We start from the raw sequence: 25,990 nt of genomic DNA, 5'->3' as shown, positions 1-25,990 counted from the left end.
TCTTAAGGTAGGAGGAAACGGAAAACATTCACTATCCCTTTCCAGAATTTAAACAGAGGGCAGGAGACATTCTTTACACCCAAATAAAACTATGGCAGCAGTTCACATGTGACCAAGGTGAATGTAGAATGGAGATGTTCTAAACACAGCTAGGACTCTCAGCAAAGCTAATACACTAAAATCATATGATTACATTTTGAAAGAAAATGCACAAAAACCAAATAGGAATTTTGAGATTTTTCATTTGAAGTAAATCTTAATGCTATTAAATTCACAAATATGCTAATTTAAATACCCAATTCTATTATCTAAAACACACATTGCAAACATACAAATATCTATTCTCTCCACATGTCAGAGCCCATTCATTTCATGGTTTGGAAATGGGGAGAATAGATCCCCTTAAACTGCAAGTCAGCAGGTGTTTCTTTACAGTTAACTTTAGCAAAATTCATACAAAATAGTAATTAACAATGATCTTCTTTACTTGTTAACTCACAAGGAAACACCTTCAAAACTGCATTTTGTTAAAGTTTCTGTACTAAAATGTAGAAAAACTGAACTACACAAATATTGAAAAGTTAAAAATTCCTTAATTTTTTATTCCTGGTACCACTACCACAATTTACAGGGCAATATACCTGATGTAATGAAAAGAAAAAGAAAAAGACAAAGCTACAACAGATAAAAGACCTCAGGAATGTACATCTAATTGACACTACATTGCATTAATCAATAGCTGCACTTTTTGCAAACTGTGGCTATGACAGTCCTGAACAAGAAGGGTTTCCTGTTTAAGCTGCAGTAACTTTTCTGACTATGGATCATCGTTCCTTCTGTGGCAGATTTTTACAGTTCCTCTAATGCATTTGGGACGACTGTCTCAAAGTAACCTGCAGCTTTCCTGACAACTCCTCGCTCTCTCTCCTGCTAAGAACTGTAGCCCTTTTCTTCTGAGTTTTTAGAACCTTCTGCTACCATATCCACCACTTCCACCACCAGATCCATAACCACCACCATAGGGACTTCCCGAGCTTCTTCCACCAAAACTGCCCCCCTTCATGGGTCCATAATTTGATTGCTGTTGTCCACTGTAATTTCCAAAATCATTATAACTCCCACCACCACCATAGTTACCTCCAAAATTTCCTCCTTCATTGTAACCATCATATCCTCCACCACCGCCACCATATCCACCACCTTGGTTTCCATATCCTGGTCCACCACCACCATAGCCTCCTCTACTACTGTAACCAGGACCACCGCCATAGTTACCACCGTCGCCTCCAAATCCATTATATCCACCATCACCTCCTCCATAACTACCTCTGCTGCCACCACCTCCACCACCATACCCTCCTCTTCCACCAAAGTTTCCACCACGGCCAAAGTTACCTCCACCACCTCCAAAGTTTCCTCCACGACCCATAAAGTTGCCAGATCCACCTCCACGACCTCTCTGTGATCCAGCAGATTGCATTTCTTGTTTAGAAAGGGCCTTTTTCACTTCACAATTATGACCATTAATAGTGTGGTATTTCTGAACAACAATTTTATCAACTGTATCATGATCATCAAAAGTTACAAAAGCAAATCCTCTCTTTTTTCCACTCTGCCTGTCTTCCATAACTTCTATGGTTTCAATCTTGCCATACTTTTCAAAGTAGTCTCTCAAATTATATTCTTCTGTATCTTCTTTAATACCACCAACAAAAATTTTCTTCACTGTTAGATGGGCACCAGGCTTTACAGAATCCTCTCTAGAAACAGCTCTCTTTGGTTCCACTACACGCCCATCAACCTTGTGTGGTCGAGCACACATTGCTGCATCCACTTCTTCAACACAAGAGTAAGTAACAAAACCAAAGCCCCTGGAACGTTTTGTTTGGGGGTCTCTCATCACCACACAATCTGTAAGTGTGCCCCATTTCTCAAAATGTTCTCTTAAGCTATCATCTGTAGTTTCAAAGCTCAGACCACCAATAAACAGTTTTCTCAACTGTTCTGGTTCCTTTGGATCATGACCCTCCATTTTGAGACCGGACTCGCCTCTTCCAACTCGAGTTCAATATCAAAAAAAACTTTTTAAAAAAGATGCAGTTTTAGAATGGATATATGTGTCTGTATAACTGAACCACTTTGCTGTACACCTGATACTAACACAACACTGTAAATCAACTACACCTCAACATAAAATAAAAATTAAATTAAAGAAATAAATAGAGATGCAGTTTTAAAATTTCTCCTTAGGTGGAACTGAAAGGAAAAGGATGCAAATGAAACACTCGATCTCAAATCTCAAGGTAAACATGGACATTCTGAAGAGTGAGAAGAAAACACATAAGGACAGCAGTGCACAATACTCAAAATGTGGATTATCGCAGAAGTTCAAGGTTGTGGAATCCATGACAGTATCTACTGTCATGCGCTGCATAACACATACAACCTTATGACCTCCCTCCTTAAAATCCTTCAATGTCTTTTTAAAGATAAAGCCTCATCCTTAATCTGGCACACAAGGGCCTCCACGATAAATATGCCTCCATCTCCTAAGTCTCATCTCACACTCCTCTCTACCTTACTCACTGAAATTTAGCCACACTGGCCTTCTTTCCCACTTGAGCTTTTGCACAAGCAAATCTACCAGCAATGTCTTTCATATTCTCTCCTCTCTAATTCACTCTTACACCTTGACCGCCAGCCCAAGGATTCCTTAAATTAGCTCCATTACATGGTGACAACGCGTGAGTCCGTTTTTACCACATCACATTTGGAAGGCAACAGAGTATAGTGTATGACTGTAACTATAATAGATTATGTGTCCTTGGTCATATCTATTTAAACTCTTTTATGTCTTGCTTTCAGCGCCTGTAAAACTGAGGTAAGTGTAGAACTCAGTTCATAAGATTATTCAAAGAGTTAAAGGAGATAGTTCACGTACAGCACTTGGAATTGTGTTACTACATAGTAAAAGCCCTCAAAGGTCACTGATATCATACTTACTTAGTTGTCACCCCGCCCACCTCAAGAGTTCCTCTACTGCTGGAGCCCAGGAACCACACGAGCCTGTTCATTTCTGTATTCTTAGTCTCAGCCCGGAGTCCTGAACATAGCTGGCCTTCGATAAGTAATTTAAAAAAATAAAAGCAAACCGGCAAAAGCTTTGGCTTCCACATTTGCCTCACTAGCTGGATGACTGCACGCGAATCACTCATTCCACCTGGGCCTCGTTTGCCCTTATGAAAAACGTAATCTCGACCTCAAAGAGATTTTGGACGAACAGGGCGATGCATCCAGCAAAGTACACTGCCCATCTCCCAACGCCGCACAAGCGGTCGGAGCTGATAACGAACAGAGTGAACAACCGCGTCTCCCATCCCCCGCCCTCCTCCAGCCCACACCCCCTTACGGCGCCCTCGGTCCCCGATCCCTCGGGACTTCAGGCGTGGGAGCTCCGGCCCCGTGCGGCTCCCTCCAGGTGCCCCGCACCCTCCTTCCTTCCTCGCCCGGACGGACGCACTTCCGGCGGATGTGGGTGGGGGCAACCCCGGAAACGGAAGTGAGCCGCGGGGTCGGCTGACGGTAACAGGCTGAGAAGCTGTTCGCAGAGCGAGTTGAAGATGGTGAGTGAGACCCTGGGCGACCCGAGTGGCCTGCGGGCTCGGGTCCGTGGCCGCAGGAGCAGGCCGCCGCTCCCCAGCCCGTTCCCCGGTGGCGGCGGCGGCGGGAGGAGGAGGCCGGCCTCGGGCGCCATGATTTGTCGAGTCACGGGGTCCGGGGGTTCGTGGCCGCCTCCTGGGCAGGGCTCCGGCGCTGGTCCCGCGAGCGGCGCCTCGGCTTCGTCCTTTCCCACCGCCTCCTCTCTCCCATCCCCAAGTCCCCCAGTCGGCCCCGACCCCGGTCCCTTCCCGTAGTTGGCGCCGAGCCGGAAAGGACACCCCCAAAAGTGCAACGGTCTGGGGTGCGGCGCGGCCGACTACCCCTCGCCCGAGGGGAGGACCTTTGGGAGCCTAGTGCCCGACATCCTCACCCACCCCTGACCCTCGGAACTGCCTTGATAACAAACCCACAGCTGTGGGTCCCTTTTCCATCACTCAACTTTACCCCACAAACATTTTTGGGAGCTCGTAGTATGGCAGGTGTTGGAGGGGGGAAAATTGGATAGTTGCTACTCCCCGTTTGTCAGTATTGTTATTGGGTCTCCTCCTGCCCCGCCCCTTCTCTCTTTTTAACTTAAAAGTTTGATGTTTGGGAGAGATTCTTGAATCGTCATTGCTCGCGACTCTGATACTACCAGTACTGCTGCTGGGCCATCCAAATCTAGAAAGTTTCTGTTGGTAAATACTGCTGAACATAGTAAAGAGGTTTAATAAACATCCTCAAGTAACCAGTGTTAATTAACTTTTCATAGATTTGTTTTCCTCTGCTACTTTATTAGAAATATCATGTACTGATTCTCATGTTTTACAGGAGGGAATTGGGAAAGTGATAACAGTAGATCCCAGAGATCAGGATCCCCCTTTTCTTTGTGTGTAGAGGAAACTTTTCTTCCGTTACTCTACAATAAAGCAGTCTGGGAGAAGGAGAACCTTTATGTAGGAAAGCAACAGAAGGTGTTTTTGGAAAGGTACAATCATACAACTCTGGTCCTGGAAAGAGTTCAGGCAGCTGGAAGGATGAGTAAACAGGGCCGGAGAGGTTCTGTGCCTTCGTCAGGTTAGTGGCCTCCACACTAGATTTCAGCTTCTTTTCCTAATTAACTGTGACTTCTATGTGGGAGAGTTGAAACCTGTTGTACAGCTTCTTGAGTTCCAGGCTTCGGACCTTGGACATTATTCAGGCAAGACATTGACAAACCAGTGAAAGGTTTTTGCTTTTCGTTTTGTTTTGTTTTTTTAACAGCTTTGGTGAGGAAAATTGCTTATCAGGCAAATCTTGCTGTGCAGAATTGGAAAATAGAACAGGCTAGAGGCAGTGCTGTTAACATTATCCACGTGTGAGAGCCTGGACTGGGGTGGTAGATTGAGGAAACCCGGGACACTGTGCAGTACCTGACTTAGTAAAATATAAAAATAAAGTAAAACATCAATTTAAAAAGCTGGTTTCTCAGAATAGTTTCTCCCAGAAGAGTATAACACTCCAAACGACCTGCAGCTGTTTTACGGTTTTCTGCAGAATTGCAGGGAAGATGTATTTCAGCAACAAGTAACTTAAACTCAGCATCTTGTGTTTTAACTATGGTAACATGTATTACATTTTAATTGCATGTTTACTCTATCTTCATTAGATTAAGCCCTGGAAGACAGATATGTATCTTCAGTATCTAGTAGAGAACCTGCCACATAGTAGATATTTAATAAATATTTGGTGATTAAATTATAGTATAAATGAGTAGGGTGACCATACACTAGTACCAAATATACCGTGAGTCTTTGTTTTTATTTTTTTTTATTTATACCATCCTGATTAGGTACATTTATTTTTCATAGGTAGTACCCTCTTATGGGAACCAAAAACTTTCTGAAATTCCCTTTCTTTCTTAGCTCCTGTGACTACTCTCTTCTAGCTGTTCTCTCTGTTCTTAATCCCATTTTCCTTGTTCTTCCTTGTCCATAAGGAATGGTATTCCCCAGGATTCTGCCCTCAACATTTTTCATTCTGTGCCGATCATTCTAACCTAAGGGGGGATCTTTCCAATAAAAGTAAATCTGATCATGCCATAACCCTTCAGAGGCTCTCTGTCTATTTCAGAATAAAACAGAAGTTTCTTTGCATATTGAAGCCTTTTCATTTTTTCTTTTGGCCAGCCTTTACTGCTCTACTCAGACATGTAGTTAGCTGGTCATCTCAAACGACTTGTAGCTTGCTCATTTATATTTTTATACTTTTACCCATGTTCTTGTTTTACGTGAATGCCTTTCAATCTGACAGCACTCAGAGATCAACTCAGGAATCCTTCCTACCCCAAATTCGATTTTATTCACTGAACCATGTATATTCCTCTACCATAATGCTAAAGCTCATGGTACTTGTCTAGACTGGGCCCTTTGAGGGCAAAGACCTTATCCTTTCTTTCCAGTGCTTAAACAGTGTTTTTTTGAACTGTTTATATTTAATAGTGTTTTTCCTTTCTGTTGTAGAATGCCAGAGGACTTGGATCTCAGCTAAAGGACAGTATTCCAGTTACTGAACTTTCAGCAAGTGGACCTTTTGAAAGTCATGATCTTCTTCGAAAAGGGTATATGGGGGAATTGGGACTTTGACTTTGTTATGGTAAAATGTGAATTATTTCTCACAGTATTCTTTAAATATTTTGATAGGCCATAAATGTATATTTAATTTAGGAGGTAGCAAGTAATACATTTTAGGGGAGGAGGGGGAGGGTAGGATTGGATGTGTTCTATAGTGGAAGAAGCATCTTATCAGGGTAGTAGGTTCCCAGGAAAGGGCACCTTCCTAGGAGATGTTACCCAGTAGCATGATTTGGTAGGATTCTTCTTTGTGCTGCTGATAACTTGGAGAGCCATTTGTCTCTTCATCTTATTAACTTTTGGAGTAATTGACTGTTCTTTGGGAGACACTAGAACATAGCAGTAAAGAGCATGGACTCTGGGTTTTGGTCCTGGCTCCGCCATTTACTAGATGTATGCCTGTGGGCAGGTTACTTAATTGTTCTACGTCTCAGTGTCCACACCTGTGAAATAAGGCTAGTAATAGCATATATGTTATTTTGAATGAGCGAATACATGGAAAGTACGTAGACCAGTACATGGCATCAGTAAGCACTGGGTAAGCCTTAGGTGCTCTTATTTTTCTTCTCTAGTTTCAGTACAGTTATGCCCCTTCCCTCGATTTTCAATATTTTTCTATATGTTTAGGTCTGAATTTCTAGTACTGGTCCTTTTCCTTGGCGCATTGTTTTTCTGCTTAATCAAATAAGGATAATGCTTTCCTCCCCGCTTTGTATGTACTGTGTGTTGAATTTTTGAATTTTATATCTAATTTTAAGGTGTTTACTCTTACTGTCTTAGAATATCATTCTAATATTGGTCTCTGGGAGCAGACATAATACCTCACTATTGTCTTCATTCCGTAGTAAAAGATGCACTATATTGCCTTTGGAATTGGCAGTAGTATAGTATAATCAGATTTATTAGCTAGCCAGTAACCAATCCGGGTGATTCGTTTTTGTTTTTTTGTTTTCACATGAAATGCTTCTTTTCCTTCCCAGTTAGACTGTAAGATTGCCACGAGCAGAGCCATTATCAAATTCCACTTTGCGGATAATGTTCTGTACAAAGATAGTATTCAGTAAACGATTGTTGCAGGATTTCTAAGGTTTCCTTCAGCTCTCAGATCCTGGTTTGGACAATAAGATAGTCTTCTTTGTATATCTAGGGTGATAAAGACCTGGGCCTGGTTCTAGCTGTATATCACCTAATATGGTACTTTATACATAGTAGGTGTTTGGTAAATGTCAAACAGACCGTTCAACATGTGTTTACCAAAAATATATTAACTATTGAATATGCATTAGATCTGAACAAAAGAGGCTTAGATATTTTATATAATACAAGAATCATGTCACCAGAGTAATAGTATTAAACATACTTTTTATTAAATTTCTTCTAGGTACAGGGCATCATTTAGCACCATTTTTGGGGGGGTTCTCCCCAGTGAATTGAAGTCTTGACCACCAGTATCTATAATAGATGCATTTAAAACAATATTCAGTAAATTTGACTTCTTGTCTTCCTTTTGGTGTATAGTTCTATGAATTTTAAAACATGTGTTAATTCCCAGAACCATCACCACCACACTCAGGATACAGAACAGTTTACTCATCCCCCCAAAACTCCCTTGTGCCATTTATTTATACTACAACAGTGATGGATGTGATTTTGAGCTCTAGGTATTCAGTAATATATAATCTTCCATCTTAAATGTTTATTTTCAGTTTTTCTTATGTGAAAAATGAACTTTTGCCCAGTCATCCTCTTGAATTATCAGAAAAAAATGTAAGTATGTTACCTGTGTTTTTATTTTTATCCTTTAGTAGAAAAATATTTTTTAATAATACTTGATTAAGACACTTCTGGTGTTGAGCATTTAACCATGAAAAACTTGAGGCCTTGTTTTCAATATCGTAATCTTTGAGTTATCATTGTATTGCTTCACTAAAGCTCCCTTTCTACACATTCTTCTTTGTCTTTTTTATAGACATTTCTAGAGGTTAGTCCACCTTTCCATTCCTTTCATATGTTCTCCTTTGATGATCCCATTTTCTTTTATATTTTTTCCCCTGCCATTTTTGCTGTTGGTCTTCCCAAGCCCATATCTCTAGCCTTGACCTCTTTTTCAAGCCCTGTATCTCCAAGTTACTGCTGGGCACAGTAGATGCACAGGTGAATATGACATAGTCCCCATCCTTAAGGGGCTGAAATTTTAATGGGAAGATAAGCAGTGGATAGGGGCTTCATAAAGTGTTGTAGAGGACCAGGGATGGAGCAAGCATCTGTGGAAAGCTTTCTAGAAGAGGGCATTTGAACAGTTTTAGAACAGTATTAACCAGATAAATAGGTGGGGAAAGGTTATTCCCCAGAGGGTATAGCTTGTACAGATGTCCTAAGGACAACCTAAAGGGTTTTTAAATAACACATTCAGAGCAAGAACAAGGAGGTGTCTTACTACTTGGGGATGATGGTGCAGTGTTACCCAGTTAACAGGAAGCTGACCTATTCCGTTTTTTTTGTTTTGTTTTGTTTTGTTTCCTCCCTCTTCAGCAAGGGGAAAGATTTTTCCTTAAGAAAGAGTAGAACAAATAATTTGATGATGAAATTGAAGTTCAAATTAGACGAGAAAATAAAGGGGCCCCTGGCTGCTTTAGCTGCATTCTGGTTTCATGCTCAGAAGATGAGAAGGTTGTTTTTCAGATATTTCAGATTAGCCATAGAAAACATATAAATCAGGTTTATGGAAGAAAAAGCTGACACGGATAGCTCGTTTTGATGAATAAGTGAACTACATCATAGATGACCCAGTAGACCAAAAGACTAGGCCAGAACTTCAAGAAAAACAAAGAGGTGAATGTGAAGTTCTGCATTTGGGTTCAAAGATAAATTATACATATTTAGATGGGGTAAACCTGACTTTTTTTTTTTTTTTTTTGCGCTACCCGGGCCTCTCACTGTTGTGGCCTCTCCCGTTGCGGAGCACAGGCTCCGGACACGCAGGCTCAGCGGCCATGGCTCACGGGCCCAGCTGCTCCGCGGCATGTGGGATCCTCCCAGACTGGGGCACGAACCCGCGTCCGCTGCATCGGCAGGCGGACTCTCAACTGCTGCACCACCAGAGAAGCCCTGACTCGTTTTTTAGAAGTAGTATCAGTGCTTAGTAAGAGTATGATTCCAGAATAAAATTGCTTATTAGTACCCAACACAAATTGGACAGACTTCAGAGTTTGGGTTTCTTTTTTCCCCCAGACTCAATTACTCAGAAAGGTGGAGTTTAAGGGTTGTTGTTTAATTAACAGGACCGTATAATGGGTCTGATTATTTCTTTTATGAAATCCTTTGAAGTAGATACTTTCATACTTAGAAATTTCTTACTAATTATTGTCCCTGTATAAAACTTTCTGGATCTGAGGTTATTTACACCTTTTTGCTCTACCAGTTTTACAGTAATTCTAATCAAAAGCATTGAAATATGATTATGCTTTGTAAATACACTTTTGCAATGTGAAAAACATTCCCTTAATGTATTAGTTCTGTAAATCTACATTTTAGGTGGTAATTTTACACCAGTGAAGGACACCTGCATGCCAGGTAAAATATAGACATACATATTCTAAAATTTGTCAAAGAAATTAGTAAAAATACTTCATTTTTATTTCAGTTATGGATATTGAAATCTTTCCTCTAAGTATTGTGTCACATGCGTATCAGTGCTAACTGTTTTGAAAGCAGAATGTTGAGTAACATTTAAAATTACATTGTTGTCTTTATAGTTCCAGCTCAACCAAGATAAAATGAACTTTTCCACACTGAGAAACATCCAGGGTCTCTTTGCTCCATTAAAACTACAAATGGAATTCAAGGCAGTGCAGCAGGTGGGTTTATGAATGTCAGTTTGTATGCATCCCACCTGTGTGTTGATATCAGTTGGAAGGAGCCTTCTATTTTAATAACAGCTGTGCAAACCTTACCTTCTCTTCTCCCCTACAACCTATCCTACTTTCCCCCCTTTAGGATATGACCTTGATTTCTACTTCATAGAGAAAAGAAGCTTTGAAATGGAAAACTCCTTTAAATTATAGGCTCACTGTCTGAAAACTTACCTGTGTTCACTTTTCATGTTTTTCTCCTTTGGGGGGTTACACTGAATCTGAGATGCCTCTAGGAGTATCCAGGTGGAGGTATCTAATAGGCAGGTTGTGTATTGCTGAGTATACCTGTTGCTTAGGAAGAAGATATTCGGAAAGGTTGTTCCAAGTGTGTAAGAACTGTCCGCCCATCTGTGCTCTGGATTCTGTCACATCCATTGATTCCAGTGATTGCTGGACAACTAACAAAGAACAGAAAAACTGAAAATTTGGTTTGGCTACATTAAAGTTTGTTGGGTACAAACTATGTGCCATTGACTATATATGTATACTTTACACTGCACCATGCTGCAGGTTTGAGAGGAAGGTGCTGTTATCCTAGTTCACAGATGGAAACAGGGTGACACAAGTCAGGTAACTTAGGCAAAGTCTAAGTAAGTAATAAAAGCAGAATTTGAATCCAGATCTCTCTGACTGTACAGCCCATGCTTTCTCCACTGTACTTAGATACTAGTCTGCAGTATATGTATTTAATAATTGAAAAAAGTATATAACACTAGTTCACAATGGCATTGTGGTTTTTAAAGGCCCACAGGTGACTTTGATCTTCATTTCTAGTTACCACTACTGTTTTTTTTTTTTTTAAAGTAATTATTAGTTTATTTTTTGCTGCGTTGGTCTTCATTGCTGCATGGGCTTTTTTCTAGTTGTGGCGAGTGGGGGCTACTTTTCGTTGCGGTGCGTGGACTTCTCATTGCGGTGGCTTCTCTTGTTGCGGGACATGGGCTCTAGGCATGCTGGCTTCAGCAGTTGTGGCACGCAGGCTCAGTAGTTGTAGTTCGTGGGCTCTAAAGCACAGGCTCAGTAGTTGTGGCACATGGGCGTAGTTGCTCCGCGGCATATGGGATCTTCCCAGACCAGGGATCAAACCCATGTCCCCTGCATTGGCAGGCAGATTCTTAACCACTGTGCCACCAGGGAAGTCCCTATCGGTACTGTTTTAAAGGGTCATAACTTAAACATTTGTGTGAGCAATACAGAACAACATAAAAAATGAATAATTGGTTTACTAAATAGAATACTGCTCTCGCTGAGTTGGAATTTCTTCAGGAATTTGATCATCCCACGTTTATTAGGAACAAAGAATGGTGTTAGGCTCTAGGATTTTGCATGTCATCACATGGTGTGTGCTTGGGTTTCCTGGACGGAAGCGAAGCCCTCGAACGTGAGCAAGCCTGATGGGATTGTTAAGTGTCAGTGAGAAGCTCTCAGTTTCAGTGTATATATTTTGCATAAAGTGTTGAGGAATTTTTAAAATTTTGGTTTGGGTCTCAAATGTGAACTTGCATGTTAAATTGATTAACCCACGTTGGTTAAATTGATATGTTACTTGGTTTTGTGAATTTTACAAATAAAGAATGAAGAATGTGAAATTTGGTCATGTATATTTTTTCCCCTTGGTTTTTTCTAATTTTGCCTTTTTATACTTTTCCTGAAGGTTCAGCGTCTTCCATTTCTTCCAAGCTCAAACCTTTCATTGGATATTTTGAGGGGTAATGATGAGACTATTGGATTTGAAGATATTCTTAATGGTAAGTGTCATTCCATACCTTTTTATAGAGCCCCAGTAATGTACAAGACAACAGCAGCAGATGAAGCCTACAGCATCTTCGTCCTCGTGGAGTTTATAGCTGATTGAATTCATTTGTGTTTATTCAGTGAAATAAGATAAAATTTAATGGTAATAACTGTTAAACTGGTTTTAAAAGTGAAAATTATTTATGGAGTTCTGAGATTATAGTCATTTCAGTCAATTAATGACAGTCATTCCTTTCATATCCTGAGGATAAAGTCTGATGTGTTGAGTCCAGTACAATATTCTTAGGGTAGCTTAAACGAGGATTGTTGTTGCACTGTTCAGAATGTTTGTGGGATGTGACTAGTTTTAAAAACAACTAGAAAAAATCAGATCAAAGTTTTCTTTAAAAAATACCCACCCTTTCCTCCTAAGTAATTGTTGTGTTTCTATAGATGGTGAATAGTAAAGAAGAATCTGTCATTTTTAACAAAATTCTCTGGATGATTATATTATGTATGACATAAATGGCTTTTAAGTAAGAGCAATACATGCAGCATCCTTTATTTTTTTCTGGTTCTGAGGAAGGTAAACAAATATAATTCTGTCCAGTATTACTTCTGTTCATTATACCTCAGCAGTTTAGGAGAAACAGAAAAACCCAACAGGATTAAATTATATTACTTTTGCTTGGCTGCTAATGTCCGGTAACGAGATGCTGTGGATGCAACAGAAATCTCATGAGACTCCTCTTTGAGAATCTTCCCTGAGGGAACTTTTTGAATGCAGGAAAACCTGGAATTCCTAAGCTTTTACATTGAATTTAGACCTCATTTAAAATTAGGAAGGTGAGAGCTCAGGTTTATAATTATCTTTTAGTTATAAAAATGCACTCATTTAAAAATCAGCCTCTGTAAAGTCATGTGAAAAAAAGGGAGAGGGACTTACTGAGCATTTATTCAGTCAGTAAAATAATTGTTATACGTCAGGCACTGGGCTAGGCTTTGAATATACGACAGTGAAAAAAGCGAAACATCTGTGCTTCCTAATGGGGGAGGTAAACATTAACAGTTAAAACACAAACATGTAGTTATAAACAGTGATTAAATTCTAAGAATAAAGGGGGTAGGTGTATAGTTTGTTGTTGGGTAGGAGGGCCAGGCACCTCTGGGAATATGACATATAAATTGATTCCTGAAAGATACATGAATTAGTTGAGCTAAAAGTAGAGGGAAGAATATTTCAGACAGAAGAAGCTGTATGTCCAGGGTCTCTAACCTGAGAACAGCCGAAGAGCTCTGAAGGGTTTATTCCACTTAAGAGCTAACAAGTTAGCCCTCTGTGGTTTCACGGATGCTGGCAGAGACAGACTCCTCGAGACAAAGGGCAGTTTGTTATTCACGGCAGTAGCAGAAGCCAGAGCCTCAGCTTTTCTGTTGGGTCCCTAAGCCCCAGTTCCCACAGGGCAGCAAGAAGAGGGTTAGATGAAACCAGCATATAGAGTGTATTTTGTTACAGTAAGGGGAACCCCAAGTTCAGGGCACCTGAATCTTATAATGGGCAGTCAGCCTGCCTATTCTGTGCCCCAAGGGCAACATGATCTCTCTTTAGAAACAGCCTTGGAAAGAGAGTCCAGAACAAAGGCAGACAGTGCCTCTGCTTCCAAGACTTGTGGAATCAAGAAAGGCTCCTAGAGAATTGTCTCTCAACACACATAAGAACATGTTAAGAAGGCCCATGTAGCTGGAGTGTTTTGAGGGAAGTGGAAAGTAGAATAAGGTGAGGTTGAAAAGCCAGGCAGGTACAGAGGAGCCAGCGCCTTGCAGACCATAAAAAGTTTATTCAGAATGCAACAGAAAGCCATTGAGTGATTTTTTTTTTCTTTTGACATCTGAAGACTGTAACTTTATTTTATTTTTTTCTTCAGCTCTTCTGTTTTCTTTCAATTTATAATCTTTTTTTTAATTTTATTTTTTCAAACAGCAGGTTATTAGTTATCTATTTTATGCATATTAGTGTATATGTGTCAATCGCAGTCTCCCAGTTCATCCCACCACCACCACCCCTGCCCCGCCTCCGACGATCCCCCCTTGGTGTCCATACCCATTGAGTGATTTTAAGCCGTGACATGTGATAGAATTTCAGATTTAAAAAGATCACTAGCGGGGGCTTCCCTGGTGGCGCAGTGGTTGCAAGTCCGCCTGCCGATGCAGGGGACACGGGTTCGTGCCCTGGTCCAGGAAGATCCCACATGCCGCGGAGCGGCTGGGCCCGTGAGCCATGGCCGCTGAGCCTGCGTGTCCGGAGCCTGTGCTCCGCAACAGGAGAGGCCACAACAGTGAGAGGCCCGTGTACTGCAAAAAAAAAAAAAAAGATCACTAGCTATCTTATGGACATCTTTATATATTCATTCCTTGCATCTCTGTAAGGCAGCTAAGAACTAGAAAGATCCTCTGTTTAGGTAGGTGATTTTTGTCAGGATGAGATCACTGCACTGCACTTTGGGTAGTTTCCCCCTTGTGGGGACTGTGACTGTATAATTTATGGACAGTTTATGGCTTCACCTTAGGGCCTTGCCTTAGCTGTTCCTTCTGCTTAGAATACTTTCCCCCTCACTTTTCAGATCCCAGTTTAAATGTCACTCCTTCAGAGACTACCCAGTCTAAAGTAGTCCCAGTCACCCTGTCACCTCATTTTCATTCTTTGCTTATCACTTTTTCAGTATTTTTCTTGTTTCTTATTTGTTTTCCCCAACTTAAATACAGGCCTCGCGAGAGCTGGGGACTTTGTCTTGTTAACTCTTGTGTCTCCAGTGCCTCATAAAGTGCTTAATCCATGATGAGTGTTGAAAGCTGTTGCTCACCACATTCTCCTCATCACATTTGACCCAGAAGGAATTTTAAAGTCTGTAATGAGGGAGTAGTGTGTTAATCTAAGCGTGATATGAAGACTAGTCAACTGTGATGAAAATCTGTATAATTCTCCAATTTACATTTTTTAAAGTGTTGGAGGTGATCAGGGTTTTGTTTGCTTGCTCATCAGGGAAGTGCTTGGCCAAGAAAAATCTGCACATTATATTTTAAGGAAGGGAAGAGAATGTGAGGAAGGCAGTAAGAAAGTCACAACTAGCCTTTTTCTTAATGCTGAAAGTGGCCTTCCGTTTACTCTAGTTCTGTCACTTTAAGATGAGGGAACTGAGACTGACCAAGAGGCCGGGTCCTCCCTGGGAGTCTCACGGGCCAGGGCCTTGCTTACATGGTGTGCTGTCTTCTGGTGCAAGTGATTTATTTAATAAGCATGTATTTTATTAAAGTCAAAAGCTTTAAAAAGCAGAGTTTAAAAGGGAAGTTGTTATTATATAAATAAGGATATTCTTTGTTTAAATATTGAAAACATTACAGCTGAGACTCAAGTCCTCCATGTTTACCCCATACCCATTTCTCTCCCTGCTTCCCTATTTGCCTGCTGCTTGCTTTTAGTTAGTGTATGTCCTTCCAGACTTTTTTCTGTGTGTCTTCATACAAATATATATAATCAGAAAATATCTGGCGTTGCTTTTTGTATATATTTTTTTATCACAATTGGTATCATACTGTGTGTATCTTACGGTAGTAGGTATGCTGCATCAATACATGTATTGAGTTTTCTCTCTTATTAACAAAACAGGGCTGCAGCAAACATCTTTGTTCTTTGTACTCATGTGCGGACATACTTTTTCTTAATTTGGGTTTTGGATGCCTGTTGTATACATAACCATTTACTCTATTAATAATTGTAACAGTATCAGTTGTTGCTAAGGTTACTTTGTTGTGTGACAGATGTCAAGAGTAGAGATTGCTGAACTAATGTGACACAGTAATCTCCAGTCTCTTAGGAGATCCAGTGAGGAAACATCCAAATTGATGTTACTCTTGGTAATCATTATTTTAATGATTATTTATTTTTACAAACTGATTTTACAGTTTATTTCGTTGGGTATTTATTCTGTTTCTTGTCCTGTGTGGAGGAGAAGAGGCTTTGTTTGTTTGTAGGAAGCTTAATGTTGTTATTCATTTTAAAAACTCTTAGGTGCATTATTGCAGTTAAAGTAAGACTTTTGTCTGACTCGTCAATACAGACAAGAGAGTGAAGGTTTTTAAGGTTTTCTTGCTCTAGACTTCTGGTTTGTGTATATATATATTTGCAACAGAACACAGAGTGATAGAAATAAAATGGGTTTTGCAAATTAGATTACAGATTGTTTAATCTCTTATTAGAGATCGTTCCTAGAGTCAACTGGAAAGCACTGGAAAACTTAAGAACTTTGAAAAAGAACTTATTCAATCTATATTTTCTTTTACAATCACCTGAATTGAGGTATACTTGACATACAGTAGAATGCACCCATTCTAAGTGTCCAGTTCTTTAATATGTTTGTTTTTGTTTGTTTTCAGACCCGTCACAAAGTGAACTAATGGGAGAACCACATTTGATGGTTGAATATAAGCTTGGTTTACTGTAATGCAGTGTGCTGTTCATGGAAGTAGAGGGGCTGCATCTTGTTTATAGTCGTTTTTTACTATAATTTTGACGTGCACAACATTAAAATTACTGACACATGAGAATTTTTGCCTAAATAGTATCTGTGATCATTTGAAGTTATTTGGGTCTTTGGTTTATGTGATAATTGAAGGCACTAAAGGGAGATGGTTTAAAAACTTCTAATTTATATTAAAACAATAGCCTTCTATGTCTTTAAAAAAATGTTGCTAATTAATATCATAAAACTATGCACAGGTTCCCATTCAGCCTGTTTCCTAGTTATTTCATAAATTTAATTTTGAATAATCATTATTGGTATTTGAGCCTGCAAACTTCATAGTAGCATCTTTCAGAATAAACATCTGTTCAGTGGCAGCATTTCAAAGTAAGTACAAAATAAGACTATTATATTTTACCTTGTTTCAGTATAGTCCATTAATACTCATAAGAATAACACTTGCTTTATTGATGCTACTTAGGATTATAACTACATTCTTTGATTCTTTCAGGTTGAAAAGTATAAGTTCAGAGGTTTTGATTTTGGTCTTGTCTTTAAAGTGAAAAATTAAACAATCAGCAGATGTCAATTAAACTGTAGTACTGCATAGATTAATATATCATAAGATGCTTAAATTTAAAAAGGAAAACAGAACATTCATGTACACATACAACTATTCATGAACAAATTCAATAATAGTTTATTTAAAAATAAATCTTCCCTATGGTTGTTCTTTGTTAATAAGGTATTTTTTTATGGACCTAGTATACAAAATTAAAGATTATCAATTTCTCAGGAGTATTTTTATTGTCTAAGTCACTGATCTATGACTGAAGGCAATGTTTTCTCCCCCCACTGGGAGTGGGGGGGGGTCATTTAACAGTGTCTAGAGAAATTTCTGGTTGTCACAACTTTGGGGAGGGTTTCCAGCTGGCATCTAGTGCAAGGAGGCTAGGGATGCTGCTAAACATCCTACTGTAAAGATTGCTCCTGACCGTTGAGAATTGAGCTTAAAACTGCCTTTGCCAACACAATATTTGCCAACCCACTTTACACTTAAATTATGAGAAAATATAGAAATAATGAAGGTTCACTAATTGATTGTTTCTAAACGTGTTCTCTTTCAACTAATTAACAAAGTTGGATATTTCTGTACCTTAATTAGTTTTAGGAATAGTAGATACTCTTCCTGACCAGTAGAAGGTACTATGAATTAATGAACATAGTTTAAATGGAAAAACTGATGCTTTAAACACAGAAATTGGTAATCGTGATTAGTGCTTATTCTCTGAAGGTCTTCATGCTTGCCCCTCTCGCCTTTTCCTCTTTTACCTCCTTTGTGTTTACACCCATGATCCTTCTCCCTGGGTGCGTGTAAAATCACCTGGAAATCTTGTGAAAGAATTTTGGTGTCAGGGTCTGAATCTCAGAAATTCCAGAAGGACGAGTCTGGGGTGGATCCCAGGAAGTCTACTTTTGAAAAGCTCTCCAGGGATGAGAACCTTTGATTTATATGCTTGCTTTCGCCTTTATAGTAATATTTATTAGCATCAGTTAATTCTTCCCGTGTACCTCGGTGCTGGAACGTTTGCTAGTAGTCTCTGCAAACTGCAGTGTGTGCCTGGAGTTGGGATGATTTGGGTTCCTTCATGAGAGTAAATTTCAGGTTCCTCTGAGATACTTTGCCTAGGTGCCAGACTCTTCAGTTAGGCATTTTTTCTTTCAGATGCCGTGGGGTTTGTTTTAAGGAATTAGTTTAGTATTTTGAGGGTTTAAGAGATACTTCACAGGTTGGTGCCTGATTACAATTAATTTTACTAACACTAAAATGATAAAATTCACAATAAAAGAGAGATAAACATAATTAATGGACTGTAATGTAGTTCTGTGTTACTTTTTTAAATATATATGTGAATAAAGGAATTTGTGGATTTTATTGTCTCGAATCGGGTGGGTTTGCAAATAACTGAGCACTGTTTGGCACATCATGGGATGGCTCTTTCACTAGACATGTCTCTTCAGTCCTACCCTCTGTACAAAATATAAATGATAGGCTTATTTTTTATTAATTTTTCTTTTTGCAGTGGGTTTTATCCCTCTTTCAGGAGTACACATAAGTATAACCCAGTGCTTTCCTGCATTTTGTTACTCCTTTGAATGCAGACATTTCAAGAGTGTAGAAAATTGTCTGAACAGGTAGATTACTTTTGAAAAGCTGAAAGACTGTATAGTGTATAATCTTCCACTGGAGTCTACAATTGGATGAATCTTAAGTTTAACCAAATTTTGACTTGATATTTCAATAAAGCAAAACCAAAAATGTGATACTTCATTGAACTTATTTATTTAGCTCATGATTTCAAAGTTGAAATTCAGGTTCCTTCAAGTACAACAAATCCTTAATTAAGAGCCCATACCTTGGTGGGGGCAGTGGCCAAGATGGCAGAGTAGAAAGTCCCTGAACTCACCTCCTCCCATGGGCATGTCCAAATGACAGCTGTTTAACAGCACACAGCTGTCTATGGAAACAACCTGAAGACTAACAGAAAAGATTTTCCACCATTAAAAACATAAAGAAGGGGCTTCCTTGGTGGTGCAGTGGTTGAGAGTCCGCCTGCCGATGCAGGGGACACGGGTTCATGCCCCGGTGCAGGAAGATCCCACATGCCGCAGAGTGGCTGGGCCCGTGAGCCATGGCTGCTGAGCCTGCGCGTCTGGAGCCTGTGCTCCGCAACGGAAGAGGCCACGACAGTGAGAGGCCGGCGTACTGGAAAAAAAAAACATGAAGGAAGCACGAGTCAGGTAGGAAGGACAGAGATACAGTATATCAGGACCCACACCCACAGGTTGGTGAGGAAGTGGGAGGAATATCACAATTATAGAGATCCTCCCCAAGGAGCAAGGGGTTTGAGCCCATTGGACTCCCCAGCCTGGGGGTCCTCCACGAGGAAAATGAGCCCCCAGAACATCTGGCTTTGAAAACCAGTGGGGCTTATGTTCAGAAGAGCCAGAGGGCTACAGGAAACAGACTTCTCTCTGAAAGGGTAAATGCGATCTGACTCCCAGTGTAGACGTTAATTCGAAAGGACAGAGGGTCAAACCTGCTTGCTGATCTTGGATCCAGGGAGGCAGGAGGCACCTGGGACTCCCCCTGGGGAGAGATGCTGGCAGCATCCAGTTTGGGGAACTTGTTCTACCACAATAACACCAGCATTGTGAAGCACCATTTTGGAATTCTCATGTCCTGTTAGCGCCAGGGACCTATCAGTGGGCCAGCAGCAGCCCTGTGCCCCCCTGGGTCAAACACCCAACCACGTGGGAAGCCTACCCTGCCCTCCGGCAAGTACAAGCCACTGCACAAGGCACAACCTCACAACCAAATGGGCCAGGGTCCAGCCCCACTGCCAGCGCATCCACAGTGGTCAGTTCTGCCACAAGAGAAGGGCACACACAGCCTCCCTAGAGCATAAAGCTCTGGTGACCAGAGGGAAGCCTGCTGCTGGACCCCATAGAACATCTCCAACATAGGAACACTTCTCCACGATTAGGAAAGTGGCTGACCTATGTAACATATAGAAATAAATTTGCCCGAGAATTGGGCACAATGAGGAGACAGAGGAATATGTTCCAAGAGAAGGAATAAGAACCTCAGAAGAAGAACTAAATGAAGTGGAGATAAACAACCTCCCTGATACAAAGTTCAAGGTAATGATCTTAAAGATACTCAACAAACTGGAGAGAAGAATGATTAACATAGTGAGACTTTCAACCAAAAGTTAGAAAATATAAAAAAGAACCAAACAGAGCTGAAGAATACAATAACAAAAAATACACCAGCAGGAATCAACAGTAGCTTAGATGATGCAGAGGAATGGATCAGTGATCTGGAAGGCAGAGTAGTGGAAATCACCTAAGCTGAACAGAAAAAAGTTTTAAAAAATGATAGTTTTAAAGAGACCTCTGAGACAATATCAAGCATACTAACATTTGCATTACAAGAGTACCAGAAGGAGAAGAGAGAGAAACAGGCAGAGAACTTATTTGAAGAAATAATAGATGAAAACCTTCCTAATCTGGGGAAGGAAACAGACATCCAGGTCCAGGAAGCACAGAGGGTCCTAAACAAGATGAATCCATAGAGGTTCACACCAAGACATATTATAATTAAAGTGGCAAAAAAAAAAAAAAAATCTTAAAAGCAGCAAGAGAAAAGCAACTAGTTACATACAATGAAACTCCCATAAGACTGTCAGCTGACTCTGTAGCAGAAACTTTGCAGGCCAGAAGGGAGTGACACAATATATTCAAAGTGATGAGAGGAAAAAACTTAACAACCAAGAATATTCCACCTGGCAAGGTTATCATTCAGAATTGAAAGAGAGACAAAGAGTTTTACAGACAAGCAAAAGCTAAAGAGTTTGGTGTCACTAAACTGGCTTTACAAGAAAATGTTAAAGGGACTTCTCTAAGCAGAAAAGAAAAATCCACAACTAGAAAATGAAAATTATGAAAGGAAAATCTCACTGGTAAATGCAAACATACAGTAAAGCTAGTGGATCAGCCACTTATATAGCTAAGAGGAAGGTTAAAAGACAAAGATAGTAAAATCACTTATATCCACAATAAGTAAAGGTTACAAAAAAGATGTAAAATATGACACCAAAAACATTAAACATGGGGTGGGGAGTAAAAATGTAGGTTAGTAATGCATCCGAACTTAAGAGAGAAAATAATCATATACGTGTTGTTATATATGTCTCATGGTAACCAAAACCCTAAAGTCTATAATACACACACCCACACACACCAAAAAAAAAAAAAAAAATTCAAACGTAACACTACAGATGGTCATCAAATTACAAGGGAAGAGAGCAAAAGAAGAAAGGGACAAAAAAGAACTACAAAAACGACCAGAAAACAATTAACAAAATGGCAATAGGTACATATCTATCAATAATTACTTTAAATGTAAGCATAGGAAATTCTCCAATCAGAAGACAGAGTGGCCAAATAAAAAAAACAAGACCCATATATATGCTGCCTACAAGAGATACACACAGACTAAAAGTGGGGAATGGGAAAAGGTACAAATGAAATCTGTGGTGGAATGCTTATATCAGACAAAACAGACTTTCAAACAGACTGTAACATGAGACAAAGGGCTTTACCTAGTGATCAAGGGATCAATCCAACAAGAAGTTATAACAATTGTAAATATATAGGCACCCAAAATAGGAGCACCTAAATACATAAAGCAAATATTAACAAACATAAAGGGAGAAATTGACAGTAACACAATAGTAGGGGACTGCATTTACATCATTGGACAGATCATGCAGAAAAGAAAGAAACATCAGCCTTAAACAATACCTTAGACGGGATGAACTTAACATGTATACATATATGAAACATCCCATCCAAAAACTACAGAATACAAATTCTTTTGAAGTATACATGGAACATTCTCTAGAATAGGTCATATGCTAGACCACAAAACAAATCTTAATACATTTAAGGAGATTAAAATTGTATCAAGCAATTTTCCTAACCACAACAGGATGAGACTAGAAATCAACTACAAGAAAAAAAAAAAAAGAAACCTACAAAAACACAAACGTGGAGGCTAAACAATATGCTACTAAACAACCAATGGGTCACTAAAGAAGTCAAAGGTGGAATAAAAAAAAAGATAATCTGGAGACAAATGAAAATGGAAACAACTAGCCAAAATCTATGGGATGCAGCAAAAGCAGTTCTAAGAAGGAAGTTTATAGCAATACAAGTCTGCCTGAGCAAAGCAGAAAAATCTCAATCTAACCAAACCCAAAGTTAGTAGAAGGAAAGAAATCATAAAGAGCAGAGTGAAATAAATGAAATGGAGACAAAAAACAAACAGTAGAAAAGATCGGTGAAGCTAAGAGTTAGTTCTTTGAAGAGATAAACAAAATTGTTAAACTTTTAACCAGGCTTATCAAGGAAGAAGAGAGGGGACCCAAATAAATAATCAGAAAAAAAGAAAAAAAATAAAGCTTTTGCACAGCAAACTATCAACAAAATGAGAAGGCCGCCTACTGAATGGGAGAAGATATTTGCAAGTGATATATCCGATAAGGGGCTAACATCCAAAATATACAAAGAACTCATACAACTCAATATCAAAAAAAAACAACCCAATTAAAAATGGGCAGAGGGGCTTCCCTGGTGGCACAGTGGTTAAGAATCTGCCTGCCAATGCCGGGGACATGGGTTCCATCCCTGGTCCGGGAAGATCCCACAATGCTGCGGAGCAGCTAAGCCCGTGCACCACAACTACTGAGCCTGCGCTCTAGGGCCCGCGTGCTGCAACTACTGAGCCCGCATGCTGCAACTACTGAAGCCCGAGTGCCTACAGCCCGTGCTCCGCAACAAGAGAAGCCATTGCATTGAGAAGCCCGAGCACCACAATGAAGAGTAGCCCCCACTCGCTGCAAAAATAGCCCCCGCTCGCTGCAACTAGAGAAAGCCTGCTCACAGCAAAGACCCAAACGCAGCCAAAAATAAGTAAATAAAATTAAAAAAGAAAAAGGGCGGAGGATCTGAATAGACATTTTTCTAAGGAAGACTTACAGATGGCTAACAGACACAAGAAGAGATGCTTGACATCACAGATTATCAGGGAAATGCCAATCAGAACCACAATGAGATAACACCTCACATCTGTCAGGATGACTGTTATCAAAAAGACCACAAATAACAAGTGTTGGCGAGGATGTGGAGAAAAGGGAGTCTTGAATCCTGTTGGTGGGAGTGTAAATTGGTGCAGCCACTGTGGAAAACAGAGTGGTTCCTCAAAAAATTAACAATGGGACTACCATACAATCCAGCAATTTACTTCTGGGTATTTTTCTGAAGAAAACAAAAACACTAATTTGGAAAGATACATGCACTCCTATGTTCAATACAGCATTATTGACAATAGCCAAAATATGGAAGCAATATAAGTGCCCATCAACAGATGAATGGATAAAGAAGATGTGGTATATATATATCATGGAATAATACTCAGCCATAAAAAAGAATGAAATCTTGCCATTTGTGACAACATGGATGGACCGAGAGGGTGTTATGTTATGCTAAGTGAAATAAGTCAGAGAAAGAAAAGTACCATATGGTTTCACTTATTGTGGAATGTAAAAAACAAACCAAAGGAACACAACAAAACAGAAACAAACTCGCAAATACAGAAAGCAAACTGGTGGTTGCCAAAGGGAGGAGGATGGGGGGTTGGGCAAAGTCAGTAAAGGGGATGAAGAGGTAGAAAACCCTAGTTATAAAATAAATAAGCCGGGGCTTCCCTGGTGGCGCAGTGGTTGAGAGTCCGCCTGCCGATGCAGGGGACACGGGTTCGTGCCCCGGTCCGGGAAGATCCCACATGTCACGGAGTGGCTGGGCCCGTGAGCCATGGCCGCTGAGCCTGCGCCTCTGGAGCCTGTGCTCCGCAATGGGAGAGGCCACAGCAGTGAGAGGCCCGCGTACCACGCACGCACACACACACACACACACAATAATAATAATAATAATAATAAATAAGCCACAGGGATGTAATATACAGCATAAGGAATACGTCAATAAAATTGTAATAACTTTGTACGGGGTCTGATGGTTACTAGAGTTATCATGACAATCATTTCATAACGTTATGCAAATGTCAAATCATTATGTAGTACACCTGACACATAATATTGTAGTCAACTCTATTTCAAGTTTTAAAAAACCTATACTTTTGTTGTATTATACATCCTTAAATATTGTTTAAGTATGAGAACATACTGTTAGGTTTGTTAATAGAATTTCAGCAGAGTTTTTTTTTTTTTCTAGATCGAAAAAGTATAAGGGACTTTAAAATATTTTTTCTTTTAAAGATGAAAAATCAAGTTTTGAAAATTTAGAGTTTGCTCCAAGATCTTGAATTTATTTCTAGAGCCAGTAGACATGCTTTGTCAGTTGTACTTTGTCTTTTTGCTTCTTTTCGGTGTCTCAACCTGGTGGAGACAAAAGCTATACTGTTCATCTCTGTGACGAAATAGAGGTCACATAGAGGATACAGCTTTGGATCAGCGAGGGACCAGAAGGAATTCAGCTTTCACTTTGGCTAGGCTTATTTACTTTTGGAGAGATGGATTGATTTTAACTCAAGACTTCAGCCACTCTTTTTATTTGTTTTCTGTATTGTATAGAAACCTTGCAAAACATAAACCAAATTAGTTTTTTCACCAACTCTTATTAATTTGGAAACTTGGAGAAAAATAGAATACATAGAGGGGAATTGCTTGGCGGTCCAGTGATAAAGACTCTGGGCTTTCACTGCCATGGTTCCGGGTTCAGTCCCTGGTCAAAGAGCTAAGATCACGTAAGCCACGCGGTGCGGCCAAAAGGAAAAAAAAAAATACATAGAACACCCAGTATAACCTTCATGAGATTCACCAATTGTCAGCATACTGCCTTATTTCCTCATGAGTAGATTCAGGATAAATGTTTTTGGCAAGAAGTCTACAAAGATGATGTATGTACTTACTGTGTCATATCAAGAGCCATGTGAGGTCAGGTTGTCCCACTTATTGGTGTTGCTAAGTACGATCACTTGGTGGACAAGTGGTGGCCGTCAGAGCTCTCCATTGTAATAGTACAGTTTTCCTTTTGTAATTAATAATAATAATCTGTGAAATAATAACTTGAGACCTTGTATACATCCTGTTCCCAAAGAACCTTTCACCCAGAGGTTTTAGCATCCATGAAAAATCTTTACCTCAGTCATTTACAACATGGTCATTGGAGACAGGAAAGGGCCGAAAAATTGTGATATTTTATTATTCCCTCTGCATTTATTGGTTGACAGCTTTTTGTAAAGCCAGTTTCCCCCCCCCCCCATTTCTCTTCCTCTTTAAGGTATCTTTTGGACTCATGGATTCGTACTTAATGTTTTATAATCCATTCCTATCATTACTCTTCTTAATGCCCTAAATCTTATCATTTTAATGAATACATAGACGTTCCATTTGAACAGAAAATTACATTGGTTTTTAAGTGCTACATTTAATTTTTAGCATTACTAATTAATGTTTTTCACAGAATATTGAATATATTTGAGATACTTTAGTTATCATAATCGTAGTTATCATGGAAGTTATGACCGAAGAAATCCTATGTTAGCCATAGGGAAACACTGCTGCCCTTAATCTACTGATGTGTGGCCCGATCACATGAGAAAGTCACAAGACCAGGACAGGCAAGGGCAGCCAAAGCCTTCTCCATTTGGCACTGTGGCTTAAAAGTAGGCATTATATTATGAACATTGAAGAAAAGACAAAGGGAACTGATAAGGCCCAAGAAGCATTGCATATTTCTTCTTTTTAAACTTTTTATCATGGAAAATTTCAAACACCTAAAAGTAGATGGAAAAATACAATATAATCTCATGTTTCCATCATCTAAGTTCCATAATTTATCCATGGCCAATCTTATTTCATCTATATTTTTTACCCACTTTCCCCCTCAATGTCATTTTGAAAGAAATTCCAAATATTATTTATAGGTG

At 39.7% G+C, this 25,990-nt stretch overlaps 1 protein-coding gene and 1 pseudogene across 2 annotated transcripts; one reads left to right on the top strand and one right to left on the bottom strand.

The window, feature by feature from the left end:
• Positions 1 to 573: 573 nt before the first annotated feature.
• On the bottom strand, positions 574 to 2,067 carry LOC113625731 (heterogeneous nuclear ribonucleoprotein A3 pseudogene; annotated as a pseudogene). Its single transcript, XR_003434828.1, has one exon. The product of XR_003434828.1 is annotated as a heterogeneous nuclear ribonucleoprotein A3 pseudogene (transcript).
• A 1,376-nt stretch (positions 2,068 to 3,443) lies between these two features.
• POMP (proteasome maturation protein) lies at positions 3,444 to 18,347 on the top strand. The gene is made up of 6 exons (XM_027116595.1): positions 3,444 to 3,623; positions 6,141 to 6,238; positions 7,958 to 8,018; positions 10,007 to 10,108; positions 11,820 to 11,913; positions 16,331 to 18,347. The coding sequence occupies exons 1-6, from the start codon at positions 3,621 to 3,623 to the stop codon at positions 16,396 to 16,398; spliced, it is 426 nt and encodes a 141-aa protein (XP_026972396.1). The 5' UTR covers positions 3,444 to 3,620; the 3' UTR covers positions 16,399 to 18,347.
• Positions 18,348 to 25,990: the final 7,643 nt, after the last annotated feature.

The sequence above is a fragment of the Aethalodelphis obliquidens genome, unplaced genomic scaffold, assembly GCF_003676395.1.
Source record: "Aethalodelphis obliquidens isolate GAN/ISIS:26980383/991018 unplaced genomic scaffold, ASM367639v1 scaffold16, whole genome shotgun sequence".
Taxonomy (NCBI): domain Eukaryota; kingdom Metazoa; phylum Chordata; class Mammalia; order Artiodactyla; family Delphinidae; genus Aethalodelphis; species Aethalodelphis obliquidens.
Note: the sequence above shows the minus strand (reverse complement) of the source record. Positions and strands in the feature narration are given on the sequence as shown.

Bases quoted from the DNA above. Each gene is read 5' to 3' on its own strand.
- POMP (XM_027116595.1), top strand. The intron at 10,109-11,819 runs GTGGGTTTATGA...CTTTTCCTGAAG, and splicing joins AATTCAAGGCAGTGCAGCAG to GTTCAGCGTCTTCCATTTCT. The intron at 11,914-16,330 runs GTAAGTGTCATT...GTTTGTTTTCAG, and splicing joins ATTTGAAGATATTCTTAATG to ACCCGTCACAAAGTGAACTA.